Source organism: Schistocerca nitens, chromosome 9 (genome assembly GCF_023898315.1).
Source record: "Schistocerca nitens isolate TAMUIC-IGC-003100 chromosome 9, iqSchNite1.1, whole genome shotgun sequence".
Classification (NCBI taxonomy): Eukaryota; Metazoa; Arthropoda; class Insecta; order Orthoptera; family Acrididae; genus Schistocerca; species Schistocerca nitens.
Window position 1 is genome coordinate 16,306,593 of NC_064622.1, and position 24,778 is coordinate 16,331,370.

Below are 24,778 nucleotides of genomic sequence, written 5' to 3' on the forward strand. Positions count from 1 at the left end.
CAGACCAGCAACTTCCTTTACGACTGACCATATGGTTTTAATTTTATCCTGAGACTTAGCTATTCTATCTGCATACCACATACTTTTTGCCTTCCTAATAACATTTTTAAGCACCTTACAATACTGTTTGTAATGGGCTGCTGCATTTAGATTTTGACTGTTTCTAACGTTTTGATATAATTGCCACTTTGTTCTACAAGATATTCTTATCCCTCTAGTCAGCCACCCAGGCTGCCTGTTTGTGCTAGTACCCTGTTTTAAACGTTGTAACGGAAAGCAACTTTCAAAGAGCATGAGAAAGGTCTTTAGAAAAGCATTATATTTATCGTTTACTGTCTCAGCGCTATAAACATCTTGCCACTCTTGTTCCTTTATAAGGTTTACAAAGGTCTCTACAGCAACCGGATCAGCTTTCCTGAACAGCTGATGACTATATTTAACACGAGTTGCAGCATAAAAATCTTTTAACGTTAAAATTTGCGCATCATGATCTGAAAGGCCATTCACCTTTTTTCTAACAGAATGCCCTTCTAGTAATGAGGAATGAACAAAAATGTTGTCTATGGTTGTTCTACTGTTCCCTTGCACTCTCGTTGGAAAGAATACGGTTTGCATAAGATTATATGAATTAAAGAGGTCTACCAGCATCCTCTTCCTTGCACAATCACTTATACAATTAATATTGAAGTCACCACATATAACTAACTTTTTGTATTTCCTATAAAGTGAACCAAGAACCTCCTCTAGCTTTAGCAAAAATGCTGTGAAATCGGAGTCTGGGGATCTATAAATAACAACAGTTACAAGTTTAACTCCACTAAATTTAACCACACCTGCACAACATTCAAACACCTTTTCAGTGCAGTACTTTGAAACATCAATTGACTCAAATGGGATACCGTTTTTCACATACATGGCTACTCCCCCACACCGCAAAGAGCTCCTCGAAAAGCAGCCAGCCAACCTGTATCCTGGTAAAGGAAGCCTCTGAATTATCTCCTTATTTAAGAAGTGTTCAGATATACCAATGACCATGTACTGTGTTCTTGACACCAGGCTTTACGGGCTCTCTGGTGACCAGGGGTCAGTGGAATGCACCTTGCGGGTCTCCAGACGAATAAACCATGTCTGTTCTGTCGTCTGTAGACTGTGTGTCTGGAGACAACTGTTTCAGTGGTTGCGGTAAGGTCCTGAGCAAGGCTACCTGCAGCACTCCGTGGCCGTCTGCAGACACTGATGGTGAGATATCCATCTTCTTGTGCTGTCGTACGCTGTGGACGTCCCGTACTGTAGCGGCTGGACACGTTTCCTGTCTACTGGAATCGTTGCCCTAATCTTGAGATCACACTTTGTGGCACACGGAGGGCCCGTGCTACGACCTGCTGTGTTCGACCAGCCTCCAGTCGTCCTAGTATTCTGCCCCACGTAACGTCATCAATATATGTTCTTCTAACCATTTTCAACACAGAGCCACCATTAGCACATCTGAAAACGTCTGCACATTTACTCGCTGCACCGTACTCTGACATGCACCAACACACCTGTGTGTATGTGGACTGCTGCCAGCGCCACCGTGCGTTGACCACAGGTCAAATGCACCGCATGGTCATACCCCGAGGGGATTTAAACCCAGAAACCGCCCACCAGAGCGTTGTTTCACCATGTATCAGCATTATCCTTAATTTATGAGCATGAGTGTAGTAGCCGCAAATACAAACAGGCTACTTAGCCTTCAAAATGTAAATAGCCGAATGTTAGACGAACATTATTTTGTACATGAAGTAAAAGGCAATAATTTTATCTGACAGCAGGAGACACGGTAACAAATTGTCTACATAAGAGCGTATAAATACAGTTTAAAGGCTGAAAACGCCATTTCAGAAATACAAAGGTAGCTGACTACCTCTGCGAGCAGAAAATAATGGTATACCATGAAATGCAATCAATATAAACTTTTGAAAAACAAAAAATTATCAGTCCACTTAGATAGAAAAATATTTCGGTATCTGCACGAGGGAAATCAAATATCAAGTAACGGTTTTACACCGTTGAAGAAGTTTTTATTACGTAATTGTAGCTGGTCGTTAAGAATGAGACCATCACTACGAGAAAGATGTTTAGAAAGCTCTAATTCTTCGAGAACGTTTAATCTGCGGCCCTTCTTCTCAGTGTGAAAAGCGTTGATATCGTGAACAGCTTCGGGCGCGTGACGTATAATCAGAAGGTGGTGGGAAAAAGACGAATTCTGGGCGCCAGAGTCATTTTTTCTTAAAACATGTTCCTTGTATGTGACTGTAAAAGCACGTCCTGTTTGTCCTGTGTAGTAAGAAGAGCAAGTGTCGCAAAAAATCTTGTAGACACCAGAGTTTTTCAAAGGAGAACAGGTCAATTTTAAATTGTGAAAAAAGTTTTTTTTCTGACTATTTTTGGTTGAAAAGGCAACATTACAGCTTTATTTAGTACGAAGAAGCCGTTGAATGTGTTAGCAGATGAGCCCCAAGAAAGGAATAGCAAAGAATTTCTTCTTTTTGTGTTGGACTCAATGACTAAGGTACTAAGTGCAGTAACTCTTTTAACAGTTTTCTTTTTAAGGATATCGTCAACTATGGCAGGTTCGTATTCGTTATTAACTGACCAAATTAATTTCTTCCTCGAATTTTTCTTTCGAGTGTGGAATAGAAGTAGCTCTGTGAATAGCAGAGTGAAAGGGGAAAAAAAGCATCTCAATTGTTGCAGCTAACCAAACGCTAGAGCTCGTCAGTGTTCCGTCAGCTGCCGAACAACTGCACTGCTTAACAGGGGAACCTCCCAATCGCACCCCCTCCCCCTCCCCCTCCCTCCGGTTTAGTGGTAAGATAGGCCATTGGATAGCCCGTCAAAAACTGAACACAGATGAAGCATGAAAACAGGAAGAAGGAGAACTGAACTGTGAAAAAGGAAGCATAATCAAAACACGGAACGGACCAAGCTCAAGATCTGCAACAGCGAGAGCAGCCGTGTAGCGGCAGCGTCGCGGTTACTTGAATACGGTGTTTGACTGCGGACAGGGAGATCGGTATTCAAATCTCCCTTGTTACCCAAACTTTTTTTACACGAAATTATACCTGGAATTGTTATACTGCACTACGGTTGGTTGGATTTAGGAGGAGGGGAGGATGAGAGGGTTATTTAGTTTCCCATTAACACAATTGGGCTGTTTCTCTCATATTGAAATCACATTTTTAATACTGCAGTGTGACTGACTAGAGACGGGGAGTACTGTACTGTGAGTGGTTGTAGGTACGGGGAGTGACTACTAACAGTTGTCAGTACCAGAGACAGGGATTCGAGTGGCATTGTTCTGGATGTCTTGTCCGAAAATTGCCTTGATCAGAGAGTTAGAGACACCATCTCATGAGGGTCATGTGTTAGACCTCCTGGCAACGAACAGACCTGAACGTATCGAATCAGTTAACGTAGAGGAAGGTATAAGGCTGTGACAGCATCTATGACGACGAGTCGTGCATGGAATGTTAAGAAAGGTAGGAAGATATATTTGCTCAGCAAGGGTGACAGGATACAAATTTCAGAATATCTCAGCAGTCAGCATCAAATATTAGGTGATGAGGGCGAAGATGTGGAGAACGAATGGAAAAAAATTCAAACGTATCGTTCAATATGCAGTAGCCAAGTATGTTCCGAGTAAGGTTTTACGGGATGGGAAATATCCATCATGGATCAATAACCGTGTTACAAAAGCGCTACGTAAACAAAGAACACTTCATCTCAGATTCAAGAGAAGTAAAAACCTGGCTGACAAACGAAAGCTGATCAAAGCGAAAAAGAGCGTAAGGAGAGCAATGAGAGAAGCGTTCAATGATTTTGAAAGTGAGATGTTGTCAACCGACCTGAGTAAAAACCCTAAGAGATTTTGGTCCTATTTAAAATCAGTAAGTGAATCAAAATCATCTATTCATTCTCTCAGTGACCACACCGGCACCGAAACGGAAGATAACAGAGAGAACTCCGAAATACTGAATTCGGTCCTCCGAAGTTGTTTCACCGCGGAAGGTCGTGACACTGTCCCTCCTTTCAATCGTCGTACGAATGTCGGAATGGCAGATATTGGGATAAGCGATCGCGGAACTGAAAAGCAGCCACAAACACTTAGTAGTGAAAAGGCGTCAGGACCAAGTGAGTTACCTGTAAGAGTCTGTAAAGATTATGCGAAAGAACTTGCTCCCCTTCTAGCAATAATATAGCGTAGGTCGCTTAAGCAACGAAAGGTACCTAATGACTGGAAAAAAGCGCAGGTCATTCCCGTTTTTAAGAAAGGCCGTAAGACAGATCTACACAATTATAGGCCTATATCGTTAACATCAGTCTGTTGTAGAAATATAGAACATGTTTTATGTTCAAGAATCATGACGTCCTTGGAAAATGAACAGCTCATCTATAAAAATCAATGTGGATTCCGCAAACAGAGATACCCCGAAGCTTAACTAGCTCTGTTCCTCCATGGGATCCACAGAGCAGTGGACAACGGCGCTCAGGCTGATGTCGTGTTCCTTGATTTCAGTGAGGCATTTGACACCGTCCCACATTGCCGTTTAATGAAAAAAAATACGAGCTTAAGAAGTATCGGAGCAGACTTGCGACTGGATTCAAGACTTTCTTGCAGATAGAACTCAACACGTCGCTCTTAACGGAAGAAAATCGACAAATATTAAGGTAATATCCGGAGTGCCACAGGGGAGTGTGATAGGACCGTTGCTGTTCACAATATATATAAATGATCTAGTAGAAAGGGTCGGATGCTCATTAAAGCCCGCCGGCCGCGGTGGTCTAGCGGTTCTAGGCGCTTCAGTCCGGAACCGCGCGACTGCTACGGTCGCAGGTTCGAATCCTGCCTCGGGCATGGATGTGTGTGATGTCCTTAGGTTAGTTAGGTTTAAGTAGTTCTAAGTTCTAGGGGACTGATGACCACAGATGTTAAGTCCCATAGTGCTCAGAACCATTTGAACCATTTGAATTTCATTAAAGCCATTCGCCGACGATGCAGTTGTCTATACCATAGTAGCAACGTCAGAAGATAGTAAGAATTTGCAGAACGATCTGCAGAGAATTGATGAATGGTGCAGGCTTTGGCAGTTGACGCTGAACGTAAATAAATGTAACATATTGCGCAAACATGTGAAAAGAAATCCACTACTGTACAGCTACACTATTGGTGACAAACAGCTGGAGACAGCGTCTACCGTAAAATAGTAGACGTAACTATCCAGAGCGACCTTCAGCGGAATGACCACATAAAACAGACAGTGGGAAAACCAGAGACCAGACACGGATTCATCGGAAGAATCTTAAGGAAATGTAACTCATTCACGAAAGAAGTGGCTTATAAGGCGCTTGTTCGCCCGATTCTTGAGTATTGTTCAACTATCTGGGATCCATATCAGGTAGGACTGATGGAGGAGATAGAGAAGATCCAACGAAGAGTGGCTCGTTTTGTCACGTGATCGTTTAGCTGGCGAGAGAGCGTTATGGAGAAGCTAAACAAACTCCACTGGCAGACGTTACAAGCGAGGCGTTGTGCATCACGGAGGGATTTACTATTGAAATTTCGGGACAGCACTTTTCAGGAGAAGTTGGACAACATATTGCTTCCCCCCACATAAACCTAGCGTATTGATCACGAGAAAAAAATCCAAGAAATTAGAGCCAATACAGAGGCTTACCGACAATCATTCTTTCCATGCACTATTCGCGAGTGGAACAGAGTTGGAGGGTTCAGATAGTGGTACCGAAAGTACCCTCCGCTACACACCATTAGGTGGCTTGCGGAGCGATGTAGATGTGATATGTAAAATCCATGTTTGACCATCAGCTGCTTTTTCTAATTTAAAACCCAAATATCGACCGGTTTCAATGACAGGCCATCTTCATAGATTCGGGTTTTAACATTTTAGACTACAACACCACTTAAATAATGCAACGTCTCATATGTAGAGTAAGCAATGAATTCAGGTATAACACACAGGATTTTAAAAGCTGATGGACAAGCATGCGTTTTATACACTACTGGCCATTAAAATTGCTACGCCAGGAAGAGGACGTGCTACAGACGCGAAATTTAACCGATAGGAAGAAGATGCTGTGATATGCAAATGATTAGCTTTTCAGAGCATTCACACAAGGTTGGCGCCGGTTGCGACACCTACAACGTGCTGACATGAGGAAAGTTTCCAACCGATTTCTCATACACAAACAGCAGTTGACCGGCGTTGCCTGGTGAAACGTTCTTGTGATGCCTCGTGTAACGAGGAGAAATGCGTGCCATCACGTTTCCGAGTTTGTCAAAGGTCGGATTGTAGCCTATCGCGATTGCGGTTTATCGTATCGCGACATTGCTGCTCGCGTTGGTCGAGATCCAATGACTGTTAAGAGAATATGGAATCGTGGGTTCAGGAGGGTAATACGGAACGCCGTGCTGGATCCCAACGGCCTCGTATCACTAGCAGTCGAGATGACAGGCATCTTATCAGCAAGGCTGTAACGGATCGTGCAGCCACGTCTCGATACCTGAGTCAACAGATGCGGACGTTTGCAAGACAACGACCATCTGCACGAACAGTTCGACGACCTTTTGCAGCAGCATGGACTATCAGCTCGCAGACCATGGCTGCGGTTACGCTTGACGCTGCATCACAGACAGGAGCGCCAGCGATGGTGTACTCAACGCCGAACCTGGGTGCACGAATGGCAAAACGTCATTTTTTCGGATGAATCCAGGTTCTGTTTACAGCATCATGATGGTAGCATTCGTGTTTGGTGACATCGCGGTGAACGTTCATTGGAAGCGTGTATTCGTCATCGCCATACTGGCGTATCACACGGCGTGATGGTATGTGGTGCCATTGGTTACAAGTCTCGGCCACCTCTTGTTCGCATTGACGGCACTTTGAACAGTGGACGTTACATTTCAGACGTGTTACGACCCGTGGCTCTACCCTTCATTCGATCCCTGCGAAACCCTAAATTTCAGCAGGATAATGCACGACCGCATGTTACAGGTCCTGTACGGGCCTTTCTGGATACAGAAAATGTTCGACTGCTGCCCTGGCCAGCATATTCTCCAGATCTCTCACCAATTGAAAACGTCTGGTCAATGGAGGCCGAGCAACTGGCTCGTCAGAATACGCCAGTCACTACTCTGGAAGAACTGTGGTATCGTGTTGAAGCTGCATGGGCAGCTGTACCTGTTCACGCCATGCAACCTCTGTTTGACTCAATGCCCAGGCGCATCAAGGCCGTTATTACGGCCAGAGGTGGTTGCTCAGGGCACTGAGTTCTCAGGATCTATGCATCCAAATTGTTTGAAAATGTAATCACATGTCAGTTCAAGTGTAATATATTTGTCCAATGAATACCCGTTTATCATCTGCATTTCTTCTTGGTGTAGCAATTTTAATGGAGAGTAGTGTACATACATATGTTCTTAAGAGTTTCTGAGGAAACTAATGAAAAATGTAGTAGAGGACAGATGCAGCCGATGGTAAATTAAACTTTGTGATCAATTTTTTTGTCTAACTTTGTACATTTCCTCATAAAAGACGTTCAAAGAACCTATCGTCAACTGCAGAGCGATTTGCAATTCTTATAGACAGCTGATGTTGTTGCTAATCTGAGGTCATTCGTACGGCCGGCCGTTGTGGCCGAGCGGTTCTAGGTGCTTCAGTCTGGAACCGAGCGACCGCTACGGTCGCAGGTTCGAATCCTGCCTCGGGCATGGATGTGTGTGATGTCCGTAGGTTAGTTAGGTTTCAGTAGTTCTAAGTTCTAGGGGACTGATGACCTCAGATGTTATGTCCCATAGTGCTCACAGCCATTTGAACCATTTCATTCGTACGGTTGTTTACTTGAGCACACGCACGCAGCGTATGAACGAGAAGTTTCTGCTTTGTAGCCACTTTGCGCTTGTAAACTTCGTTCTTATGTCAACTCCACAAACAATAATCTGTGCCACTGGCTACAAGAAATGCGCTGTACATGAAAGTGTTGGCAAAGGAATATCTTCCAAGTACTGTGGTAATACATTTTGAACGTAATCAAGAAACAGTACCCCATTAAGTCGGTTTTGTAAAGCAACTGGATCGACGAGTTGGTCACCAACGACACCGCAGTTCATGTTCACAGAGGAATGTCGTTGACAGTTTGTTTGCACAGTAGCGTGCAGATTGTCATCCGCCCACAAGTGAGAGAGGAGCGCCTTATTGACGCTGTCGCGTGCAAATGTTGACTCATCGGTGAAGAGGCTGCATGGAATACAGCGTTCATTGGCAACGATCCGTCGACAGAATTCCTTTCGTTTGGTCTCATCTCCTACATGCAGATGTTGCACACTCTGCCGGCGATACCATTGCAGGCCCTGCTCATGTACTGTGCGCATCACTCGTGTTTGAGGAATACCAAGCTGTGCAGCAATTCTTCTAGAGGTGGTAGTCGGGCAGCGTTGTATTATTTCAAGAGTGTTCTCATCTTCTTGTTAGTTGGGGCGTTCAGATACACCATTTACGCTGGAAAGCGTACCACGCTCGCGCTATCTGTCAAATACCTTGCTACGAGGGCTGTCCAGAAAGTAAGTTTCGATCGGTCGCGAAATGGAAACGACTGTGAAAATGCGATAAAGCTTTGCAAATATGTGTTGGGCAGTGTCTCTAGTATGACTCTAGGTAGAATTATGTCGCTCTTTTCATTCCTGAGCTCTTAGTGAGCGCGTAAAGATGTTATAGAAAATAGTGTCTCCCGGGAAGTACGAGGGCCTGGTGAGAATTTTCCCCTGAAGCCATGCAACCAACATTACATAACTGTCGTGCGGTTTCTTCTTCAAGACAATTCTCAGCCTCATTCTGCAGGGGCAATGAAGATGTTCCTGCATAGTTTCAATTGGAAATGTTTGGTTACCCGCAATACAGCCTGTAATTGTCTCCCACTGAGTTTCATCTCTGCTCAAACGAACCGCTGGCTATGAAGACAACGTTTTGGCACAGACAACGAGCTTTAGGCCAGCGTAGAGAATTGGCGGAAAGCACTGGCGGCTGCCTTGTATGATGAGGGTATTGCAAAGTTGGTACAACGCTACGACGAATGTCTGAGTCAGAACGGCGACTACGTAGAGAAGTAGCTGAAAGGTGTAGGTAACTGTTACAAATGAAACATTTCTGATTTTCACTGTGATTTTCATTTCGCGATCAGTCGTAACTTACTTTCTGGACAGCCCTCGTAAATATCCCGTTATCCGCAACTCTGCGTTTAGGGAATCGTCGTTCGTATTCGCGAACGGCGACTCTGAAGTTTCCGTTTCAGAACCCGTAGACAAAGATCGTGTCAGCATACTCCGCATGTATGAAGACCTGCGACATTTTCACTAGACTAACCAGTACTGTTTTGACTGCACACGTAACAGCACTGTAGCACGCTGGTGCAAGTGCTGCGCACGCAAGCGGGATTCGTCGCCCCGCCATGCACAAGAGAAGTGCGCACGAAAATGATCTGTGAAGACAACACTACGTAGCGTAGTGCCGCTTTGGTTGTGTCTGCATGTCGCTGCTGGTGAAGAAGGACGCACGACTGACGCCCACGGTTTTCAAACAGCTGTACTTCGGGTACGGTTTAGAAAAGGGCATACGTGAGTTACAAGTTCCTGAAACCTGGTAATCTAGGAAGGCAGGATTGGGTTAAGATTGTGGACGGGGCCCGAATGAATTACTATTGGTTTGCTTTGCAATTTCACTCGTTTATTTTAATAAATAATTTTTGATTTCAAATGGCTCTGAGCACTATGGGACTCAACTGCTGAGGTCATTAGTCCCCTAGAACTTAGAACTAGTTAAACCTAACTAACCTAAGGACATCACAAACATCCATGCCCGAGGCAGGATTCGAACCTGCGACCGTAGCGGTCTTGCGGTTCCAGACTGCAGCGCCTTTAACCGCACGGCCACTTCGGCCGGCTAATAATTTTTGAAAACAGGCCAATGAGGTCGCGAGTCAGACTTTTAAGGCACGTAACCACAACGACGGCTCAAGGTCTTTAACGCCAAAAATGGCAACTATTAAAAAATTTAGCAAACATACATAAAATACAGATAACAAATAATTTTTGAAAATAAGCCAGTGTGGTCGCAGTCAGAATTTTAAAGCAAGTAACCACAACCACGGCTGAAGGCCTTTAACGCCAAAATGGCACTTATAAAAAATTCAACAATGTACTGTCAAACGGAGAATGGCATAGCGAAGGTTAATGTAAAAAAAAAAAAAAACAGATCACCAAACAGGTGAGAGAAATGATGGTAACGCAATAATACAATAATAAAATAAAACACAAGGGCCAGCGACAGACGGTGCTCCAGGAATCGACCTCTCAGTAGGTCACAGCAAAACACTTTCGCGAGCGAAGGGAAAGGCAGTCAAGAGTTGCATTCAGATCACAAGATGGTAACTCGGACCAGTGGCAGTCAAACGAGCGACTACTGATAGCCTTGGTGAGGCTACCTGACATCCAACTAACAAATGCAAGATGTAAAATTACGCCAAAGCCGGAGCCAGCGACCTGGGCTCCACCCACAGAATACTGTGCTTCGAGCACAGAATGAACGACTCCCACTAAGGTAGAAGAACGCCACCCAGCCTACAGTCAAGAACTTACACGCCTCGCCAGACAGCGGCGGCAAGGCTAGGAAACGTACACTGCCGTTACATACACTAACCCCGAAGGCAGGAAAACGGGTCGTTAGCGGCCACAAGACAGAAAAATACCGCAGGTTGAACTTAACACTGTAAGAAGATGAAAATAGTAAATAGTAATTAGAAGCTCAGGAAGGCAAATCAGATCCGCCATCCCCAGGTACTCCAAAATGGTTCAAATGGCTCTCAGCACTATGGGACTTAACTGCTGTCGTCATCAGTCCCCTAGAACTTAGAACTACTTAAACCTAAGGACATCACACACATCCATGCCCGAGGCAGAATTCGAACCTGCGACCGTAGCCGTGGCGCGGTTCCAGACTGAAGCGCCCAGAACCGCTCGGCCACTGCGGTCGGCCCAGGTACTCCACTCGCTGCTTTTCGCCTCGGCGACACTACGAGCAGTAACACGAACCCAAGTCACTGCAGAATCGCTACATTTCACAATGGTTGAGATTCCTCCACGCGAATTGCAATGCACTCAAACATGCAGGATCCGGTTTCGACGAGGTCGTGCACCCTCGTTACCACTGCCCTTCGATCCGGCAGCCTCCAACAGTCCCGGCGTGTTGTCGCTCTGCGCGGACCTCGCCGCACCTCCGCCCCCAACCGAACTCCACCCCCACACCACATGGAAGAAACACAAGGTCGTCCCAAAAATAGGGCAGCAGAACTACATATCGATAACCGCCGCTGCTGCCGCTAGCGGTCAGGCGACGCTTACGAAACCGAGTGGCGCCAGTCAACACGAGAAGAAGACAAACAATGCAACCATGCCAACTAAACAATACGGTCTGAGAAACCAACACACAGCACCAACGGGAGCCACAGCACCGTTCAGTTCCCTTTTCAGAATCACCAATACTATCGCCCCTGAAAGCACGTACCTCCTGACCCACGTTCTATGTTTTCAAGCACAGGAGGTGGAGAAGACTATGGAAACACCAAAAACACAAGACATTGCTAGGCTAAATGCGCTATGGGAAACTGTTCACATTTCAGAAAGTTTCCGGTCGTCCAGGAATGTACAAATACTGATCCTGTAAAGTTTTTAAGGCAATCTTACATCATCCTTCCTGCTAAATAGTGACATCATGATTGTGCAGATGCATAGCGTTCACGGACCCATTTCTTCCAAGTAGACCACAATGGCTCGATAATATAGAGATCTTGTCACAGTGATGGCCAAGGGAGATTCGACAATCCATCCTCGTGCTCATAAAACCAGTCCTGGGCGATGTGAGCTGTGTGTGTGGGGGGGGGGGGGGGGGACCCCACCTCTTGGAACACAGAGTCACCTCTGAGGAAAAAACACTGTAAGGTGGGGGATGGCTCTGATCCGCCAAAATGGTCACATAAGCACAAAAAAAAAACTTTAAGGCCACATAGTCGTTGGCAGTAATGTGACATTGTAGAGCGACTATGGGGCCATGCAATAACTCTACGCCGGCCGGTGTGGCCGAGCGGTTCTAGGCGCTTCAGTTTGGAATCGCGTGACTGCTACGGTCGCAGGTTCGAATCCTGCCTCGGACATGGATGCGTGTGATGTCCTTAGATTAGTTAGGTTTAAGTAGTTCTAAGTTCTAGGGGACTGATGACCTCAGATGTTAAGTCCCATAGTGCTCAGAACCATTTGAACCATTTTGAGTAACTCTACATGGCTGCCCAAATGACCAATGAACTGGCGACACGTTTCAATCATTGGATGTGAACCCTGACAGAAGTTCGAAACAGTGTCAAACAAGACTCCTGTGCCAAAATGACTTTTCTCCATTGTTCCATGATCCAGGTTTTATGACTGTAGATCACATTTTTTTCTGTTATGGGCATTTGCATAACTAATGTGTGGTCCTTGAATTCCAGCTTGTCCAACAAGTCCCTCCCTCTGGAGCGCACTCCTTGTTGTTTTGGTGCTGACAGGGTTCGCGAGTGCTGCAGTGATTTCAACAGCTGTAGTCCTCCTATTTTCTGTCACCGCAATCCTCTTCAATGACCATCCGTCATGATCACTCGACACACACCTTCGTCCACTTATATGAGTGTGTGAGGTCAGTTTTTTCGGACATGCCCAAAAGAACAGACACACGCGGAATCCGCAGCTGGGCAATGGATCCACCTTCTTCATTGCGGACGCACAAATACTCCGACCTCCTGCGGGAATCTCAGAGAGCGAACATGAAGGAAACGGACAGCGACTGCAGACAGGTGGTGCTCGATGGGATCGGCTGTGAGGCGGGCCGAGGTAGTCCGTGCGGTTGTGATAATATTGTGTCCTGGATGGCAATGGTTAACACACCTGCGTAGTAAGCATGAGATCCCGGGTTCGAATACCGGTCTGGTACAGATATTCACTCACTGTCGCTCATTCCGTGTAATGCCTTGATGTAGCTGACAGCAGTGATCCCCTCCCTTTCTTCCCCTCTCCACCTTCAGTTTACTTTTATCCGCGTTGTGACTTAGCGGACGTTGTTTATCCACTTTCCCTGTACACGGCATAAATCTTCGATATGGTGCCGCTTGAAACACTTTGCCTCCTTTGGCTACGGAAGCACCACCATTGTATTGTACTGTATTGTGCGGAACTGGGGACCTAGAAACGATGGAGAGGCTTTGTCCCCGTCATAGCCCTCAGTGGTTGACAACCCCACAACACACTACAGCAGTCGACTCACCCCACCGCCGCCCCACACCGAACCCAGGGTTATTGTGCGGTTCGGCCCCAGTGGACCCCCCTGGGAATGTCTCATACCAGACAAGTGTAACCGCATTGTTTGTGTGGTAATCATGGTGTATGTGTACGTGAAGGAAGTGTTTGTGCAGCAATCGCTGTCTGAGTCTGGAGATGCCCTTCACATGGCTGCCCTGCCATGTACGTTGATTTGGCAGAACGATACTGTTTCCATACAACATACTTGTCATGCAGGGCAGCCTGTATTCCAGCGGCTGGAAAAACACATATTTGCCCTGTATCTGGCATTATTGGAGCTGGGAGGTTATAAACCCCACAGTGCTGGTACTCATGGCACTTGCTGTTTCTCTACCAAATTTGGCTGAGATCGATCCAGGGGTTTGGAAGGGGATTCTGGACTCATACACAACTTTATACATACAACAACAGTACTGGAAACAGGTAACAGGTACAATGAGGGTCAGTTCCCTTGAAGGTGGTAGGTTACCTGGGGATGTTGAGCACCTCGTTAAGTGCCCACGATAGTGTGGCCTCCGTGATGTTGCTGACGGCGAGTGTGACGGCGTAGCCCTGCCTCTGGGCCTGCGCCATGTTGAGCAGCTGGTCGCCGAACACAGGGATCCCCACCAGCGGCACCCCTCTGGCCGTCGCCTCCTGTGTGCTCAGCAGGCCACCGTGCGTTATGAACGCCCGCACGTTCTTGTGTGCTGGAAAGTAAGGGATGTATAGGTTTCAACCTCCGAATTTTGTAGGACATTAAACATATCTTGTCACCAGTAGTTTCATTCTTAAATGTTGATTTCTAATATGACAGAATAGTCACTGATAGTGTCCATAATTTTCATTTTTTTCCACTATTACAGCATTGTTTAATTTTCTAATAATGGTTGGTTGGTTGGTTGTTTTGGGGGAAGAGACCAAACTGCGAGGTCATCGGTCTCATCGGATTAGGGAAGGAAGTCGGCCGTGCCCTTTCAAAGGAACCATCCCGGCATTTGCCTGGAGCGATTTAGGGAAATCACGGAAAACCTAAATCAGGATGGCCGGACGCGGGATCTAATAATGGTGTACATAATGTTATGAAGAGGGGATTTCTGTCCGTTCCTCCCTAATTATTCTGACTGGTGGATAAAGAGAGTAGGGCGCATTGACTCACCTCTGACATGGAAGATCTGATGCGAAAAAGCAATAATACCACTGTCCAATGCGAATCTGGATGCTGTATGAGGACTTATGCACATGGGATGCTGTGTGGAAAGTACATAAACGCAGCAGAGACGAACTGAGGATTATTCTAGTGTCGATGCAGGCAGCAAATGGGGAAACCTACTAGTATAACTGAAAAAGGGGTGACTGTTGTGGCACAGAGCCTGGGAAGAAGCATTTCTGAAATGGTGAACCTGATCGACTACTCACATGTTACTGTCGTGAGTATCTATGGAAACCACTAGTGCCCAAAAAGGTGTTTGAGGTCTGTGCCGTACCACAGATCATGGAGGTCGAAAGCCCCTTCTGTAAACCAGGGTAAATGTCGATCCAGAACAGATGCGATCACAGAGTACAGTGCTGGAGTGGACCCAAGTGTTCTGGAGAACACCTTTTTTTTAACATCGGTTTCTGTAGTAGAAAACTGCCATGTGTCCCATTGTTGACTCAACGAAATTGTCAATCACAGCTGCAAACGTCATGGGATTGCTGAGGTTGGATCTTGGGTCAATGTAAACGTGTCGCGTCTTTGGATGAATCACCTTTCTCTTTACAGCAATTCGGTGCTGATTTACAGGTACACCACCATCCAGGTGGACGGCCAAACATAACATCTACTGTGCCATGAGTGCAGCCCAGTGGGGGGTCAGTTTCCCTGAGACCTGCGGACACCGTGGATACCATTTTCGACCGTTTGTATCCCTTGATCCTTGATGTCATCCCTGATGGTGATGACATCTTTTGGTAGAACAACCGTCACTGGCACTAGGCCAGAATCGTGCTGCAGTGGGTTGAGCAGCAGGACAGAGATGTCTTTGCGGCAAGATTGGCCTGACCTGAACCCCGTGGAACAGATGTGGGAGGCTACCGAGCACGAATTCGACACCCACAAACCACCATCCCATGATTTACGACAACGCCCTGTGTGGGGACGTCTACGTCTACATAAATACACTCCTGGAAATTGAAATAAGAACACCGTGAATTCATTGTCCCAGGAAGGGGAAACTTTATTGACACATTCCTGGGGTCAGATACATCACATGATCACACTGACAGAACCACAGGCACATAGACACAGGCAACAGAGCATGCACAATGTCGGCACTAGTACAGTGTATATCCACCTTTCGCAGCAATGCAGGCTGCTATTCTCCCATGGAGACGATCGTAGAGATGCTGGATGTAGTCCTGTGGAACGGCTTGCCATGCCATTTCCACCTGGCGCCTCAGTTGAACCAGCGTTCGTGCTGGACGTGCAGACCGCGTGAGACGACGCTTCATCCAGTCCCAAACATGCTCAATGGGGGACAGATCCGGAGATCTTGCTGGCCAGGGTAGTTGACTTACACCTTCTAGAGCACGTTGGGTGGCACGGGATACATGCGGACGTGCATTGTCCTGTTGGAACAGCAAGTTCCCTTGCCGGTCTAGGAATGGTAGAACGATGGGTTCGATGACGGTTTGGATGTACCGTGCACTATTCAGTGTCCCCTCGACGATCACCAGAGTGGTGTACGGCCAGTGTAGGAGATCGCTCCCCACACCATGATGCCGGGTGTTGGCCCTGTGTGCCTCGGTCGTATGCAGTCCTGATTGTGGCGCTCACCTGCACGGCGCCAAACACGCATACGACCATCATTGGCACCAAGGCAGAAGCGACTCTCATCGCTGAAGACGACACGTCTCCATTCGTCCCTCCATTCACGCCTGTCGCGACACCACTGGAGGCGGGCTGCACGATGTTGGGGCGTGAGCGGAAGACGGCCTAACGGTGTGCGGGACCGTAGCCCAGCTTCATGGAGACGGTTGCGAATGGTCCTCGCCGATACCCCAGGAGCAACAGTGTCCCTAATTTGCTGGGAAGTGGCGGTGCGGTCCCCTACGGCACTGCGTAGGATCCTACGGTCTTGGCGTGCATCCGTGCGTCGCTGCGGTCCGGTCCCAGGTCGACGGGCACGTGCACCTTCCGCCGACCACTGGCGACAACATCGATGTACTGTGGAGACCTCACGCCCCACGTGTTGAGCAATTCGGCGGTACGTCCACCCGGCCTCCCGCATGCCCACTATACGCCCTCGCTCAAAGTCCGTCAACTGCACATACGGTTCACGTCCACGCTGTCGCGGCATGCTACCAGTGTTAAAGACTGCGATGCAGCTCCGTATGCCACGGCAAACTGGCTGACACTGACGGCGGCGGTGCACAAATGCTGCGCAGCTAGCGCCATTCGACGGCCAACACCGCGGTTCCTGGTGTGTCCGCTGTGCCGTGCGTGTGCTCATTGCTTGTACAGCCCTCTCGCAGTGTCCGGAGCAAGTATGCTGGGTCTGACACACCGGTGTCAATGTGTTCTTTTTTCCATTTCCAGGAGTGTACATTAGAGTCCGATTAATCCAAACTACCGTATTTACTCGAATATAAGCCGCACTCAAATCTAAGCCGCACCTGAAAAATGAGACGCGAAATCAAGGAAAAAAAATTTCCCGAATCTAAGCCGCACCTGAAATTTGAGACTCGAAATTCAAGGGGAGAGAAGAGGTTTAGGGCGCACCTCCAAATGGAAACAAAGTTGGTCCATTGTAATATGAGACACAATTTAGGTCGAATGAATGACGATACAGCTACAGTAGTTTGGTTCGAGTCGTAAGCTTAGCAGTTAAGCTTTACCAGGTAGCCATTGCTATGCGTCAGGCACTCCGTCCGTATTTATACGGGTACTCTTCCTTTTTCACGTGCTTCGTCTGGTTTGAATCTATTGCTTATTTTGCTTCGATCTGATAAGTGCCGTTTTCTTTGTTATAGGTGTTTACGTCACTCTAAGCTGAAAATACATTACTGTACTGTGTCATGCATTGTTTGTCGCATTCTGATAGTGCGTGTTTACGGACTGTCGCCGCTCGCGGCATGGCTTGCTTTTGTGCGCGCTACTGCCGCTAACAATAAAAAAAAAAAAAAGAGAGAGAGAGAGAGAGAGAGGAATCGTCTCATTAGCGAAACAATGGCAAGAGACTGCTATTTGTTGTTACTTACACTGCTGTTTCTTTGATCACGATCAACAAGAACCAAATAATAGACTGCGTATGATAGGACATGTTCTGAACGAGAGTTTAGCGAAAATTTTTCTCCGTTTGAAAATCTTTGCGGCCGCTTCTTTAGTACATCAAATTCTGCACAGAAATTAGTCATCTTAGATTTGAAAATCTAGTCAGTTGCCGTGCTTCATTTCTGACTGTATCACTTAATACGAATATAAACATGACACGATACATATATTCTTCCGCGTTTGCTGTTGTCTCACTCTAGTTTCGTAGTTTATTAGGCAGGCAAGATTTAAATGAGATAGCAGTAAACACAAAAGAAAACATGGCAAAATGTTTATATTCGTATTATTCTTACGGTGAAGAGAATACTGCATGTGATTCACAATTCATAAAAGTTCCTATTAGCAACCATCTCTTCTCACAGACAGGAAAAATTTCAGAACGTAGAGTTGGCCATATTGACAAACATCCCAAACAGTTTTGCCGGTCGGATTTTCGTAGTACATTGAAATTCTGCTACATTCGAAGATGAACAATACGGAGTTTGTATTTACTTCGTTGGATAACATATGAAAATGCAGTGGTCGAAACTCGGGGCGGAGAAAAAAAGCTCGTCTTCCACCTTTTTTTTAAAAAAAATTTATTTACTGACGCAGAGGTTTTGGCGCCAGTATTTATCTTTGTGCCTACAAACCATGCCTGCGTAGCGCTACATATATTCGACAGCAGAAGTTCGTTGTGGCGGCACCTACCAACAATTTTCAGAACTCCCGCTTGCTTTGCACTCGATTCTAAACCGCAGGCGGTTTTTTGGATTACAAAAACCGGAAAAAAGTGCGGCTTAGATTCGAGTAAATACGGTAATTGGGAGTGGACCTTGTTCGGATTACCGATTTGTTCGCATTAGCCGGAATTACGGTGACTAGTTTCTAGAATGAAGTATACCAAGCAGACAACTAGGTACACCATTGTAACAAATGGGAACAAGCGTGGGAACAATGGCTCACTCTCACTCACTGCCCTTGTTGTTGTGCATTGTTGAGACCTTTATAGTGTCTGAGGTCAGTGCACTGCCAGTTGGCTAGCAAAGCGCTTGGTTATGTTAGTTATCGATCGCTGGCACGCGTAACAGTTGTACTGTATTCGTTCAGGTGTATTGGTGTACGTATTCTAGTCATGAGAAAACGGAAACATACAACGTTAACTCTCAAAGAAAAACTGAATGCTTTGAAGCGGGCAGACAATGGTGAGAATGTATCTAAACTGGCAACGGAACTGGGTGTTGGTAAAGCAACCATTTGTGACTGGAAGAAGAACCGAGTGAAGTCTGAACAGTCCTGTGCAACGTCTTAGGGAAAACACTCGAAATTCGGCAGAGTTTGAAACAGTCCCAGTACGATGAAGTGGATGAAGCTCTTTTCCTTTGGCTTATGCAGGCAAGAGAAAGGGGAACTCCTCTGAGTTGAGCACTGGTTGAGGAGAAGGCTGTTTGCCTGAACAAGTTAATGAATGGTGATGAGTCTTTTAGTGCGAGTACGGGTCGGTTGGACAGATTCAAAAAACGTATATGGAATCCGTCATCGAAAAATTACTGGAGAGAAGCTTTCTTCTGGCCGTGATGCTGAGAAGGAATACTTGGGTGAGTTTTAAGAAATGATAAGAGAGGAAAAGTATTCTCCCCAACAAATTTATAACGCTGACGAGACTGGCCTTAATTTTAGTGCATTAGCAACCAAAGCCTGGCATCAAAAGCAGAAAATGTGCAAAGATCGTGTGACTTTCTTAGCGTGCAGCAACCGTACTGGTAATCACAAGCTGCCTTCAACGCTGAATGGCAAACCTGCTAGGCCCGGAGCTTTTAAAAACATGAAGTTCCTACCCGTATACTATCGCAACCAGAAAAAAGCATGGATGGATGGTAAGCCGTTCAAAGAATGGTTTCACGGCCAGTTTGTTCCCTTTTTTCGACGATTTTCTAAGGAAAATCATTTGTCTCCCCGTGCAGTCCTTTCGATTGATAACGCGCCGTCTCGCCCCAGCACTGAGGAATTACGTGATGGAGAAATTGTAGTGAAGGTTTTGCCGCCGAGTGTTACACAACTTCTACAGCCGATGGACGAGGTCGTACTGCAAACATTAAAACTGATTCACAGAAAACAATTTTTAAGAATGCTGATCCAAGATGATAGCATTCCTTTAGTGGACAAAACAAGAAAAAGACCAATGTGAAGGACGTTGTTTATTGGCAGGCAGAATATTTCAGACAATACTCTGAGAAAATCGTGGAGAAAACTGTGGACATCTCTTGAATTTTAGGTCAACCTAGTTGAAAATGAAGAGGAAAATCTACTACAAATGATACAGACAATCCCTGGATGTGAAGAAGCTAGTGAAGGAGACGTAGATGAGTGGATGGCAGCGGATGGCGCGTGTGTGGGGCAGCTTGCTGACACTGATTTAGTTGCTGCTGTGACCAGTAAGCAGTGGACTGCTGTGACAGAAGTGACAATGGGCCTGAAAGTGACAAAGGAGAGCTGGTGCCTCGCACTGACGCAGCAGAAGCCCTCCACCGTGCGCTACGTTATTTGGACCAACAGGCCACTGCTACACCTGCTGATTTGATGCTTATGAGACGATGGCGCAACTATGCGTCATATAACAGACTGTCTTCACTACGCCCAAAAATTATGACTGAGTTTTTGTCATCAGAAAAGTAGGGATAAAGTGTCCACTGTATTTTAGTAAGTTTAACAGCTTTTCTATCACTGTTATGCATTGTTTAAACCTAATATTTAATTGCCAATTTTTCTGATACATGTTTACGGTAGTGTGTAAATTAAAATAGTGTGTATGTGCAGCAGTTTACCGCACAGTTTCCCATACTTAGACTAACATTTTTCATGTTCGGATTAACCGTACGTTCGGATTACCGGGTTTCCGGATTAGCGGGACTCTGCTGTATTCCACAAGCCCCCGTACGGTTCGTGGCGCAGCGTAGCCTGTACTACTCCTAGTCATTCCCTCCACTGTTCAGCTCGCAAATAGATCGAGGCAAAAATGACTGTCTGCACGCCTCCGAAAGGGCCTTAATTTCTCGTATCTTATCTTCGTGACCCTTACGCGCGATGTACGTTGGCGGGAGCAGCATCGTTCGGCAGTCAGGTTCAAATGCCGGTCCTCTAAATTTTCTTAATAGTGTGTACCCCCCCCCCCAAAAAAAAAAAACACTCCGCTTTCCCTCCAGAGATTTCCATTTGAGTTCCTGAAGCATCTCCGTAACACTTACGTGTTATATGAACCTACCGGTAACAAATTCAGCAGTCCGCCTCTGAACCACTTCGATGTCTTCCTTCAATTCGACCTGATACGGATCCCAAACACTTGAGCAAACTCACGAATAGGTCGAACCAACGTCCTATATGTGGTCTCCTTCACAGGTGAACCATTCTTTCCTAAAATTCTCCCAAGAATCCGAAGTCGACCATTCACATTCCCTACCACAGTTTTCACATGCTACTTCCACCTCAAATCGCTTTGCAACGTTACACCAGATATTTAAAACACGTTTATGTGTCAAACAGGACGCTAGAAATACTGTATCCGAATAGTACAGATTTGTTCTTCCTTATTACATTTTTCCACATTTAGGACTAGCTGGCACTCGTTGCACCAACAGGAAGTTTTTTCTAAGTCTTCTTGTATCTTCCTACAGTCCCTCGACTTTGACACCTTACCGTACACCACGGCATCACCAGCAAACAACCACAGATTGCTGCCCAAATCATTTATGTATAGAGAGGACAACAGCGGACCTAGCACTCTTCCCTGGGGCACGCCTGACGATACCCTTGTCTTTGATGAACACTCGCCCTCGAGGACTACATTCTGAGTTCTATTATTTAAGAAGTCTTCTAGTCACTCACATATCTGTGAACTTGTTTCATATGCTCGTATCTTTGTTAACAGCCTGCAATAGGGCACCGTGTCAAATGCTTTATGGAAATCTAGAAATATGGAACCTGCCTGTTGCTCTTCATCCATAGTTCTCAGTACAACGTGTGAGAAAAGAGCAAGTTGAGTTTCGCGAGAGCGATGCTTTCTAAAACCATGCTGATTTATGGACCTAACCTTCTCAGACTCAAGAAATTTATTATATTCGAAATGAGAATATGTTCAAGGATTCTGCAGCAGACAGAAGTTAGGGATATTGGTCTGTAATTGTGCGGGTCCGTTCTTTTACCATTTTTATACAGGGTGTAAATTTTAAGTTGACAAACCAGAATAACTCGAAAAATAAGCTTCAAACGAAAAAATCCGCAGAATCCAAAGCTAATTATTTTCGAGGGGGACATCTGCTGGTCCTAAAATTAGCCCACCACCCCAGCCCCTGGCGGTGGGGCGGGAGGTAACTTTAACATTTCAGATAGGAACCCCCATTTTCTATTGCAGAATCAGATTCTACATAACAACTACGTACATTTCGTCTTAAAAATTTGTTTTGATCCTTGGTAGGCGGTGCTATAATTCAAGAAAATCCATGTTCTCATTGTTGGGTGGAAAATGGTAACGGATAAATAAAAAATACTTATTTACTTCGTAAATTTTGATTCGCTACAACTAAAACTCTCCCTCTCCCCATAGGGTGGGGTTTAAGAGAGAGGAATTAGAGTTTTACAAATGTTGACCCAAACGTATCCGAATATGCGGAAAAAATTAATATTTGGGTCAACATTTGTAAAACTCTAATTCCTGTCTCTCAAACACCACCCTATGAGGAGAAGGAGAGTTTTAGTTGTAGCGAATCAAAATTTACGAAGTAAATAAGTATTTTTTATTTATCGGTTACCATTTTCCACGCAAAAATGAGAACATGGATTTTCCTGGATTACAGCGCCAACTACCAAGAAATGTACGTAGTTTTTTTATGTAGAATCTGACCCTGCAGTAAAAAATGGGGGCTCCCATTTGAAATTTTGAAGTTGCCTCCCGCCGCACCCCCAGGAGGCTAGGGTGGCGGGCTAATTTTAGCACCAGATTCTAAAAATTGTTTCGAGTTATTCTGGTTTGCCACCTTAACACTTACACGCTGCATACTGGATTCATCTCCGTCTTTTTCCAGTCGCTTGGAACTTTGTGCTGTGCGGGAGATTCACGATAAATGCAAGCTACGTAAGGGGCCAATGCCGTAGACTCCTCTTTGTAAAATCGAACTAGGCTTCCATCTGGACCTGGTGATTTATTTACTTTTAAATCTTCCAGTTGTTTCTCTAGGCCAGGGATGCTTATTGCAATGCCGTCCATACGGGAGTCTGTTCGATGATCAAACGACGGTATGTTTGTATGATTCTCCTGCGTGAACGATTTCTTGGACTTGAAATTTAAAACTTCGCCTTTCGTTTTGCTGCCTTCAACTGCCACAGCAGTCTGGTCAACAAGGGACTTAATGGAAGCCTTAGACCCGCTTACCGATTTTACATACGACCAGAATTTCCTCGGGTTCTCTGGCAGATCTTTTTCTAACGTGTGGCGTTGGTAGTGGTTGTACGCTTCGCGCATAGACCTTTTCACAGACGCTCGAATGTCTCGTAACCTCCACTTGTCGTCATTTATGAGTTCCCTTTTACATCGAGAGTGCTACAGCCTCTGCTTCCTGTTCTTTCTATCCTTTATCCACTCACTAGATCACGATTTACAGTCCGCTTAAACTATGCCCACACTTCCTCTGCATCCATCTTAGTGCAACCAAGTGTTGCCAATTCATTGCCTAAGTGACCTGCTACATCTTCTGCCTCATATCTCTGGAAATATATCAGGTACTTGTCGAACCCATGTGACACAGAATCCCTATTGTATTGCGTGGCAAAATTGGACCAACACTCTATGAATCACGTGTTTGTAATATTTTGGATCGTCAGCGTATGCAATCTTGCACGTGCTTAATAACAGTGCACGTCACATAAAGGTAGGAGTATTCTTCAAAGCGGCGACTGCCCCCATAGGCGATGATCCTAACGCACACTTGTACGGTGTTACTCAAGCAAGAAATTTTCGGCGTTGACACAGGCACGGGATGTGATGGTGTAGATTTCCACTTCAAACTTTGTGAGAATTATTAGAACTGAAGTCTAGACTCTCCGCACAGTTTGTGAATCGAGGATGTTTGACAGAGTCGGTGGTGATTCCTCTTTGGCGTAGCGCCCTTCATATCGCTGACTCCCATACTGTTATTGGTCAGCACTAGGTTTGTATCAGCGCGGCGTTTCTTTCCCTCCATTCCTTTTATCAGTGCCGCCGAGAACGCAGATACTCTGAATTCTGCAAGCACTCACAATGACCTACACTTAACACGTGTACTTATAGCAAAATTTATGCAGCGGGTGTGGACAGGCGCCATTGTGTAAGAATAGTGGAAACGTTTCTGACTGGGCACTTGTACCCACTCCACTTTTTATTGAACTAAATGCATGGGGCAATATTCGAAAGTAAGATGTTTTACTTGTTTAGAATATATTAACTAATATTTAACTGTTTTGGAACAATCGTTAATGAAACAGTTTTTTCGACAACATTCCACATGTTTGTTGCTCTTAACACCACAATTCCTGTACACAGTTAACACACACCATTTTCTGTTCACAATCAACACATACTCAAAGGTTGTTCATGACAGAAATGTTTTTTAATAGAGTATATAACCTCACCTGCAACTAATCGTCAACATTAGTAATGGAACATTCCATATCTCCAGAATGATTTTTTCACTCTGCAGCGGAGTGTGCGCTGATATGAAACTTCCTGGCAGATTAAAACTGTGTGCCGGGCCGAGACTCGAACTCGGGACCTGGCACGACGTACTGGCAGAAGTAAAGCTGTGATGACGGGTCGTGAGTCGTGCTTGGGTAGCTCAGTTGGTAGAGCACTTTCCCGCGAAAGGCAAAGGTCCCGAGTTCGAGTCTCGGCCCGGCACACAGTTTTAATCTGCCAGGAAGTTTCATTCCCTATCTGTTTCCTTGACAACTCAAGGGTAGCTGTAACCTTCCAACTGCTAAATCAAGTGTTGTAAACCAGTGCTTAATTTCTAAAATCTTATGTGCTAGAACGCATCTATTCAACC

The 24,778-nt window shown here is 45.6% G+C and overlaps 1 protein-coding gene across 30 annotated transcripts in view; it reads right to left on the reverse strand.

Annotated features, from left to right (window-relative positions):
• The window catches only part of LOC126203013 (UDP-glycosyltransferase UGT5-like), a 972,471-nt gene that overhangs the window by 660,248 nt on the left and 287,445 nt on the right, over positions 1-24,778 (reverse strand). The window contains exon 6 of one of the 30 annotated variants that reach the window (XM_049937247.1): positions 13,902-14,121. The exons of the other annotated variants lie outside the window; for them this stretch is intronic. Coding sequence (XP_049793204.1) covers positions 13,902-14,121 — 220 coding nt within the window. The remainder of the gene's footprint in view (positions 1-13,901; positions 14,122-24,778) is intronic. 30 annotated transcript variants of the gene reach the window in all.